General features: G+C 40.2%; 1 protein-coding gene across 1 annotated transcript in view; it reads left to right on the forward strand.

Annotated features, from left to right (window-relative positions):
- Dhc36C (Dynein heavy chain at 36C) overlaps positions 1-9826 on the forward strand; it is a 53800-nt gene extending 43974 nt beyond the window's left edge. Inside the window, exons 69-74 of the mRNA XM_073080931.1 lie at positions 271-508; positions 1200-1351; positions 4494-4631; positions 6594-6737; positions 8232-8439; positions 8813-9826. Coding sequence (XP_072937032.1) covers positions 271-508; positions 1200-1351; positions 4494-4631; positions 6594-6737; positions 8232-8438 — 879 coding nt within the window. The 3' untranslated portion in view covers position 8439; positions 8813-9826. The remainder of the gene's footprint in view (positions 1-270; positions 509-1199; positions 1352-4493; positions 4632-6593; positions 6738-8231; positions 8440-8812) is intronic.
- Positions 9827-10867: the final 1041 nt, after the last annotated feature.

The following is a 10867-nucleotide window of genomic DNA, read 5'->3' on the forward strand; positions in this document are numbered from 1 at the left end:
GTGATGAGTTTTGTTTGCGTTATGATATTTTTACAGCCACTTTTTCTGTAAACAAATTATTTATCTATATTACACTTATTTATTTTATATCTTTAAAACGCTTTGTCTTTAGTTAGCGATAGGTACTTCCATATTTTTCGTCACAGACTCAAACGCTTATCTGTTTTGAATTATGTTTACTTAGATGTTTTTTTTTTGCTTGTTTATGATGTTTTTTTTTTATATAGAGATCGTTTCTGAAGCTAAAAACGGGGGTATGTTTGTGTGTAGGACACGATGGCGGCGGGCGGCGCGGGCGAGACGCCCGAGCAGCAGGCGATGGCCATCGCGGAGGACATCCTGGCGCGCCTGCCCGCCAAGATCCTGACGGGGCCGTCGCACGAGGGCGACATCAAGCCGGCGGACATGACGCCCATGTCCATCGTCGTCATCCAGGAGGCGGCGCGCTACGAGCGGCTCGTCTCCGTCGTGAGGACCAGCTCGAGGGCTGTTATCGGCGCTGTGCAAGGTTTGTGTACTCAATATATATTATATCGACCCATCGTGCACACTGCAGTGTTTCAAATTTTACCACCCGCTGATAAATGATAGATAGGTTTACTAGCGATTTAATTACATATCAGGCTTTATTGTATGTCGTTTTGGTATTCAATTCGTTCATAATTAAATCCAGTGGGGAGTTATTACCGTAGCATAGCTGATGTTTACTCTAATACTGAAATTATGTTTACCAAATATTTTTAATGAATTTTTATTGAAGCAAACTATGTTTTATTCGTTTTATATCTTTAACAGATTTGCTATGGGGCTTAATCGAATATTTAATTATATTTAAATATAATTAATGTATTTTCTTTTGTGCTAACTTGTAACTTGGGTCAATTACATTCTGCTCTTTTTTATCAACATTCAATTTATGCTAAAATACATTTATATCGCGTATTCACGCGATCTTAAATGTTTGCAATAAATTGTGGTGTAGAGCTGAGCCGTAAGTTATATAAGTTAGTGTTAGAGTAGTATTAAGTTCTAAGAAATTGTCTTAAGTATAATCTGTCCAATGTAGAATCTGTCCAGTATAGAGTTTGCCCTAAGTAGAATCTGTCCGTACTAGACTATGATGTCCAAAGTAGAATCTGTCCAATGTCGACTAAACCGAAATGTGATGTATCTGTGAGCTAGTGGCACACTGTGTGCAGGTGTGAGCGTGCTGACGGACGTGACGGAGGAGGTGCTGACGAGCATGGTGCGCGGCCGCGTGCCCGCGCTGTGGGCCGGCCGGAGCTACCCCTCGCTCAAGCCCCTCGCCGCATACTTCAACGACCTGCTGGCCAGACTCAACTTCCTGCAGGTCCACGAACACCGCTCACTAACAATAACGCTAACACTAATCAACAACAACAACTAAACGTTAACCAGCTTTCTTTCTACAAAAAGAAATAAAAAAATACAACCGACTACGTCACTCACATAGTCGGTTGTATTTATCAAAGTATAAAATAATTGAATTGAATAACTGAATTTGTTAGTTGACGATCTTTAAAAGTTCCTCTCGATTTCTCTGGTATGTCATCATCAGACCCTGATTTTTTTATAATGGGGCCAATTTGGATATATCTTCTTTCTAACAAAAAAAAATCATCAAAATCGGTTCATAAACGACGAAGTTATCCCCGAACAAACTTAAAAAAAAAACACATTTGTGAAACCTCCACTTTTTTTAACTCTGTTAAATATAAGTAAAATTAGCTCAATTACGAAAGACTGGAATTATGGCGAACCAATCCGGACCAAATATGAATCATGATGTGTAGTGTCAATAACACACAAAAAATACTGCTACACGATTTCTTTTAAGATATTATTGTCTATATTTACTTACATGATAAATGAAAGCTTTTTCTTCCTTGCATTAGTACATTAGAGCTAGTTGCTGTTCATTAACCGACTTCAAAAAGGAGGTGGTTATCAATTCGGCCGGTATCTTTTTTTTATGTATGTACAGTAATGTACACGAATTACTCCGCCGTTAGTGGACCGATTTTAATAATTCTTTTTTTATTGTATAGAGACGAGCTGGAAGTTGGTCCCATTTAAATATGGTTAGAATCCATCGATGGGTTCTGGAGAAAATGAGGGGAACTCCTCCACCCATGTAAATATAACAGCCATAACTTCGCCGTTTATGAACCTATTTTAATGCCTTTAATTTCGTGTGTGGACAATTACTACAAGTTGGTCCCATTTAAATATGATGAGGATCAGAGTGGGTTCTGGAGACAAAATATATAACTCCTCAACCGATGGGTATAATTGAGTTTTGTTTGAAGATATTTGGTGTAGGTTCTAATGAAATTGCAAAACCATTTTATCATTGACTATTTAAGGGTCTGATAATGTGGCTCGGAGTCAAAATATGTATCTCCTCAACCGATGGGAATAATTGAGTTGTGTTTGAAGATATTTGATGTAGGTTCTAATGAAATTGCAAAGCCAGTTCATAATTTACTATTTATTTAGGTTACGTTGGAACATCACTAAAAAGGGTGAAATAAAAAATTTATTTCTTAATACTAAGTTAGAAAATGATTTTATAAACGAAAACTTTTATTTTTGAAAAATGTCTAGAAATTAAACGTATTTATACGTTTCATATCTAATCTATGATTATAAATGACCAGTACGTAATAAATTCGTACACATAGCCATTGTAATAAAAACGAACTAAAACTGTAACTAAAAAAGCGAATTGAACCGCGAATGAAAAACTAGTCTATTTGTCATCAAATCGTAAACACTTCAGTTTTTATTGCGAAAAGTTTCATAGCGAGCGGAATCGAGATGAACAGACAAAATGGAACACGGGTTGGAAGTAGGTACGCATGGTCCGTGCATTGTTTTTTTTTTATATAATATAGGTGTAGCAGACGAGCAAGCAGTCCACCTGATGGTAAGTGGCTACTGCCCATGGACATCTGTAATCAACCCCAGATAGGATTAGATATTCCTACCTGAGCTCGGCCACAGATGCGCCGCTACCCCTGAGGTCTAAGCTGGAACGCCTCGAAAAAGTCTGTCTCCCTTACCACACACTTCAAAACAAAACACAGCAGCGCCTAACACTGCTGTTATTAGGTAGAAATAGGTGTGGCGGTGGTGCCGCCGGAGTCGAACCATAAAGGGTTCTACCACCTTCAAATTGCATTGTGAGTAGGGATGTACATTTTAAAAAAATATCGCTATTTATAAGGCTCGAAAATATCGATAGTCGATGATGTCGTTTTTAACTGACTATTACTATTCAAAATATTTAACATTTTCTACATCGTTCTGTATTATTTTTTTTTTTCAATACCATTATATAGAGTGTACAATACTCTATATCGATATTTAAGTATAATTTCTTGTGTGTAAGTCAACAGATGCATTATATATGTTTTGTCTAAGAGTTTGCCTATCCATTTCATCAAATCAAATCAAATCAAATCAAATCATTTTTTTTTAATTCAAAATAGGTTCTTTACAGAACACTTTTTGAATGTCAATACAACTACCACCACTTCACAAGGTGTTTCATTATGGAGAAGAAGCGGCGAAAGAAACTCCATAACAGACATCTTTTAAAGAAAATGTTTTTGACAATGTCAACTTAACGTAATGGTACATGTGGAGCTGGAGATAATTCTTAAAAAGATATTCCAATTTAACATTATTAGAACAATGTATCTGGTTCATATTTGACTGTCTGGATCGATACACAAAGCCAAATCCAGACTGAAAAAGTCTCGGTGGGAACATTCTTCTAATTTTAAAGACTGAAAATGAATTAAAAATACAGGGCGATTTTTCAACTGTGCCAAATTTTATGTGTCAGGAATTATTAGAACAATGTTAGAGATCTAGTTCACTTGACTGTCTGGATCAATACATAGAACCAAATTTGGACTGAAATATTCTCGGTGGCACCATTCCTGTATTTTTAAAGACCGAAGATGAATTATGAATGCAGGGCGATTTTTAACGTGGATGTGGACTGAATCTAAGAGAAAATGAATGTAGAAAAATGTTGGAAGAAATGTTGGGTTTTGATAAAATAAAAGCAGATAACTAATATCTCATTTTTAGTCTATGATCTGGTTTGATTTAATCTTTTAGTCTAGATGATAAGACAGATCTTATTATTATTTATGACTTATGACAATTTTATCGATATTAGTTAATTAGAACATAGCTATTTTATGCAAACTATTGAAACTATTAATGTGAAAGTAAGTTTGTATGTATGTCCCTTTGGTGCATTATACGGATTCGTACGGATTAACTACAAAACTAATCGTTATGAAATCTTGTACACGTCACAAGTTCAGTAAAGGACGTAGGGTTCCTTTTATCCCGAAAAACATATCGTTCCCGAGAATGTTAAAATGTGCGTTATAATAAAAAATCAATGTAATCACTTCATCCCAGTAAGGTATAGTATGTATGTCGTGCAGCAATGGCACCAGCACGGGCCGCCGGTGGTGTTCTGGCTGTCGGGCTTCTACTTCCCGCAGGCCTTCCTCACGGCGGCGCAGCAGAGCTACGCGCGCAAGTACAAGATCCCCATCGACCAGCTCGCCTTCCACTACGAGGTTGTATTCTATCGTATATATAGGTATGGCAAGGGAGTTTTGCATAGACATTCTAGGGGCATAGATTGCCTAACGTCCTTGTCACACCCATGCCGGTCGTTGTAGATGGCGTCACACTCGAAGTTGTTGACGAATACGTTTACCTGGGCTAGATAATTCAGATGGGTAAGTTCAACTTCGAGCAAGAGGTCACTCGTAGAATCCGACTCGGTTGGGCAGCGTTCGGGAAATTGCGTGACATCTTCTCATCCAATATCTTGGATATTGGTGCATGTTCGACTTCAGGCTCTGAGGTATCCCTCAGAGCCTGAAGTCGAAGATGTTCGAGCAGTGTGTGTTGCCAGTGATGACGTACGTTGCCGAGACGTGGTCTTTTACTGTGAGCCTTATACGAAGACTCGAAAGTCGCTCAGCGAGCTATGGAGAGAGCTATGCTCGGTATTTCCCTCGCGACAGAATTCGTAACGAAGAAATCCATAGGCGAACGAAAGCTGAAATGGCAATGGGCTGGCCACATAGTTCGTCGGACAGAAAATCGATGGGGTCCTCGAATAGATACCACGTCTCGGCAAAAGGAGTACAGGACGCCCCCCGACCAGGACTAACGACCTGAAGGGGACGGCGGGTAACCGCTGGATGCAGACGGCCCAAGACCGGTCAGATTGGCGCAGAGTAGGCGAGGCCTACATCCACCAGTGGACTAGTAAAGGCTGATGGATGGATGGATTCTAGGGGAATCTAATGTTATCTGGAGTTGATTACAGGTGACCATGAACGACAGTAGCCACTTACCTTTAGGTGGACCGCATGCGTGTCTTATACTCTTCTGTTATAAAAAATAAATTATGACCTGATAATTTATGATTTTACGTCGGTCGGCTGCTTTGTATTTTACTTGCCCTCGGCAACTATTTCTAAAACAATGTTCATATATTTTGTTACAATTCGTGTTTGGCCACTACAATTCGCGACTGACACGTGCGTAAAAATATGTATGTTTGTGTGCTGACCGCATAATATGGTAAAGCAATCCCTGCACCGATACAAAGGTTGAAAGCAATTAGCGATAAGAGTTTAAAAACTTCACCTTACTTTTTTGCAATTGTATTAAATATATCACCACCAACACTGAATATATCGCCTTTGAAAATAAATATCACTCGGTGAAAAGCATTATTCAAACCGAAATACGCGCGTTAATTATAACCGTTCCGTTTATTTCAATTTCGGAATACATTTTCATTTCCAAAACGTCGAGCATGAGATCGATAATGCATTAAATAGTGAGTGAGGCGGCCGGCGGCCGACGGCCGGATATAGTCCTCGGCTGAAGTGAGAATATAATATTCGTGTGCAGTCCACATTTTGTGAATTTCGATCGCATTCTAAATTTTATTTTAATAATAAAACACTACATTGTTAATAAAACATATGAATTTATTAACTGATACGAACATTAATATTTGTACAAACATTTTTTTTTTTAACAAAAAATATAATCGATTTCGAATTTATGTATAACTGAAATAAATGTTGGTTCGCTATTGCGTTTCGAAGTTGCCGCTCAACATGTACGTCATGATCCTACGAGTACTTCGCAGGATCATGACGTAAACTGCGTCCAATACGAGCCCTATTTTCTCTTAGTCAGCACAAACTTTCTCTAAGTCGATAACTCTTTTATCTAAATCGGCAAAACCAGGTGAATATTCACTTTTTGAGATTAAAATTAGCACGGAATCATTCTTTACTTTCGAGTCCCTTGCACTATTTGACATGTTATTACATACGAAAGATTCTTTCCGATGCTAAAAATTTGTTGTTTTTCCTCTATAAGCAGATTTAAGTTGCAGTAGTACCATTGGTATGTCCGATGGTACGCACCAATTGTAAAGTTACACTTTAAGTTTACAGTTTAGTTAAGTAAGGCTAAGTATGTTAGGAAGGTACATATGTCCCCAGGTGCAAAGGAGTTTCGTGCTGGAGGAGCCGCCGGAGGAGGGCGTGTACATCCGCGGGCTGTTCATGGAGGGCGCGCGCTGGAACATGGACGACTACATCGTGGACGAGTCGCTGCCCAAGGTGCTCTACGACGAGTTCCCGCCAGTGAGTCTCAATATCTATCTTCAAAGTCAAATTAAAATATATTTATTTGTAAGAACGTACCCCAATGTACCCAATTTGATGATAGATAAAAATTATCATCAACAAAATTCTTCATTTAGAAAATCAATGTAGATTTGTCAATTTTCAAATCAAATTATGTGATGTGATGCCATCAACATACTGCGCGAGAGCGGTGAGTCTATTCACCTTCTTCATTATTCTGGGACGTTTTCATAAAATCATCCAATTCATTAGAATTATGTGATCATCATGACTTCTTAAGATTCTGTAAGTATATTGATACTGTTCGATAATATCGAGTTGTGGTCTTTACGGTACCGGTCGAAATTATGAATATGACGTATTGAGGATTTTTTTGGCACAGACAAAAATAAAATAAAAATGAGGCAAAAAGAGGAAAAGAAATTGCTAATAAGAAGCTTAACGCTGAATGGAAAGCAAAAGTACTTATGTTCCGACCTAATAACTCCCAACTACTGCGTCATATTGCAATTACTGGAAACGTGGGCTATAGAAAAGATGTGTAGTTAGAATGATGCTATACTTAACTACGTACTTGGAAGTTAAGCGGATTACATTTATTTGTAGTAATGCTCGATTGCTTGGAAGTAATTTCATTATTTACTAATTCGATTATTACTAAGTAAAATTGTGGATATATTTATTTTCATCATCTACATTTAATTACTGTACTATTACTGGGAACGCATTTCTTCTTATTATATGAAGTCGTTTTCTGTTCACAGTTCACTACGTTGGCCAAATGTGGACCTTATATACTTTGATCAGTGATATTCATGATGTTGCTTTTCGATGTCGAATTTCGCGTCTATGGTTGATATCGAAGAAGTTAAAAATTTTATTTGGGATCGATTTATAGATTTCTAGGTATTACTTGAATGGACCACGCAATTATGGTTAGCCTTAGAGTAAGAATTCACGGAGCAATTGTCAGCCTCCTTCGCATGTGGGTGTGGGGTAGATGTTTTGTTTCACAACTCATGAGACCGCAGTTTTGTGCACTTGCGTAGCCGCTACGGTCCTGGAAGCACTTGGGAACTCGGCGCAATACAATCACGAGTCGAACGGAAAGAGATCGAGACAAAATTCCGCCGTTGCAGCAGAAACAACAAACAACCGCGTACACCGCGGAAATAAATTGCGCGGCAAAAACTGTAACCGTCATTTACCCACATTTGCATATTTTTTACTAGTGTTACGGTTCCGCGCCCACGGCGAAGGTGGCTGACAAACGTTCCATGGGCCAAGCGAGATCCGTGCCTAGCAGTGGGACAGTGATGGGTTTACGTAACAAAAGACATTTGAACATGGTAGAACTACGTGGACCAACTGCGACTTCATTACCATCGCACAACGTGGTATGATAGACACTAAAGGTGGTAGAACCCTTCATGGTTCACTCGGTCTCGCTCGAGTAGTTCTTTATCGATGACACACGTGTGTGCGGTGCAGGTGTGGCTGATCCCGCTGAAGCGCGAGGACATCCCGGTGGCGGTGTTCTACAACTGCCCGCTGTACAAGACGGGCGACCGGCGCGGCGTGCTGTCCACCACCGGCCACTCCACCAACTACATCCTGTTCATGCGCCTGCCCACCGCGCAGCCGCCCGACCACTGGATCATGCGCGGCGTGGCGCTGCTCACACAGCTGCCCTTCTGAACACTGCTACTGTCATACAGCTCATGGGCTTCACCTGTGTTGCTATCTACTGGGTTTTATAGGTTATCATGCAGGGCCTCGCGCCGCTCACCCTCAGCTCAGCTGCCCTTCTGAACACTTCAACTGCATTGCCATCTGCTAAACTCCATCTGCTGGATCGTGTGGGGAGTGGTCTTGCTCACCTAGCTCCCCTTCAAAACTAGATTGTTTAAATCCAGTTCCTGTATAAGCTGCCGTTCTGAATATACTGCTGGATCATTGTCAGGCGTGGAGCTGCTCACTCAGCTGCCCTTCTGAACATACTACGCCTATGTGGACTTCACCATTTGCTGGATAAGGCGCGGTCACGCTGCTCAACCAGCTGCCCTTCTGAGCACTGCAGATCCTATTCCTGTATAAGCCACTCAGCTGCTTTTTTGAACACTTCAACTGTATCGGCTCATCTGTATTGCTATCTGCTGGGCTCCATCTGCTGGATCATGCGGGAAGTGGTCTTGCTCATTCAGCTAGCCTTTTGAACAATCCAGACCATGTTCCTGTATGAGCCACTCAGCTGCCCTTCTGAACATACTGCCCTATGTCGACTTCACTTATGTAGTCAGTTGCTGGATACATTTCATTTCATTTTATTTCATTTCAATTCATTTCATCTGCTGGATCATGCGTGAAGGCGCCTTGTTTACTCAGCTGCCCTTCTGAACCGGAGTGTTCAGATCCTGTTCCCGCATGAGCTTCACCTGTGTCGCTTTTTACTGGATTCCATCTATACACCATCATTATCATGTAGCTGCTCTTTTTAAGGACTCTACATATATTGATATTTGCCGGCCTCCACTTATATTGCTACTATTATGCACCACCTGTATTACTATTTCGTGCGCGACGTCGCCCTACTCGCAACTACCCCTTTAATCAGTCCACCTGCATCTAGTCGGCTCCCTGATCTGATCCATATTAGTATCTATGTATTTTCACACGTATTAGTTCTGAAATGCAATCAACGTACGTTGAAATAGAGTTTGAAATACACTGAATATTTAGGAAAATACAACGACGTCTCATTTACTGCATTTATTCCTCACAGATTTGTCTCAAACTCTTCGCGAGTTCATTAATATGTAGGTTTAAATTATTTCTTTTATTTATTCTAATTATGTTTTTACTTAACTAGTTACGCGCCATTATTAATATACCTACTATGCACTGTAGAATAATTTGATATAATGGTCATTATAAGAAGATTATAAAAGCTGAATTAGTAACAGTAGCCCATTGTACCAATTTGGTTATGGGATTTGCATTTTATAACGATCTGTGAAACTTAATCTAGTCAACTTGATGTGTTTAAACTTGGACACTTATCATGGTTAATTATTGTTCTTGTTGTTTTAATTCCTTTTTAATTATCTTAATAAATGATATGTATGAAATCGGCTTTTTATTCAATTTCCCAAATCCTTTGTTGTCGTTGGTGTTAACGGGTCATATAAAAATATACTTTATACAAAATCTTTATAAATTTTAATTATTTTAAATGTAAAACAAAATTGTTTATTGGCTCGTATCATATGTTTATTTCAATAACTTGAATCACCTACTTGCTATGATGAATTGAATGAATTCTATCGTCTGCTATTACAATTCCAACATTTGCCAACTCGTATGGATTATTTATTACATAATTTCTGGGTGTAATTTAAATGACAGATATCATTCGCGAAGATAAATACGGCAGAGAGTAACGTATAAATCAAGGAGCGCATCATCCCGGATACGAGCTATTAGGGGGTCGATCGTGCAAGTTTATCCACGAGTCTAAGATGGAAGGAGGCGATCGTGAACGGGGTCAATGTCACCGGAGCGGTGCGTTTTTATATTCGGCGGGAGCCCCGAGCCCGGCCGCGGTCCGCTCGGGAGCTTAAGCGTATTACGGCGGCCCGTCATTTACCATGAAAAAGCTCGCATCCCAGAAACGGCATGTATTAAATAAGCGAGTAGTGGGCAGGGGCCGGGCGGCGGCGGGGGCGTAGTACGGGAGGCACTCGGTCTGGCGCGGCGTCGCCCGGCAACGCGAGATATCGATCTGCGCGCCCCGCAGCATCCCCCGCGCCGCCGCCCGCCCCGCGCCGCCGCCCCGCCGCCCGCCGCTCCCGCCCGAGCCGCCGCCCGCCGCCCGCGCGAATACTTATTACACTTCGCACTACATACTCCACGTAATCCAATGAAGAAATTTCACTTGTGCCGCACAATGACACAAAACCTCCACTCGACCTTTATGTTTTCTCATTAAATTACGACCGTACTCTACACTTGTACTAAGAATAAGAAAGTACAAAACAATCTTTTGATGTCTTTTCTTTTAAGTATATTTTTATAAGTCACTACTTATTTACAACATGGTCATTACAGTAAAATGATGGCCAGGCATA

Source organism: Epargyreus clarus, unplaced genomic scaffold, assembly GCF_041222505.1.
Source record: "Epargyreus clarus isolate Ecla_fem2 unplaced genomic scaffold, WU_Ecla_fem_2.2 ptg000015l, whole genome shotgun sequence".
Taxonomy (NCBI): Eukaryota; Metazoa; Arthropoda; class Insecta; order Lepidoptera; family Hesperiidae; genus Epargyreus; species Epargyreus clarus.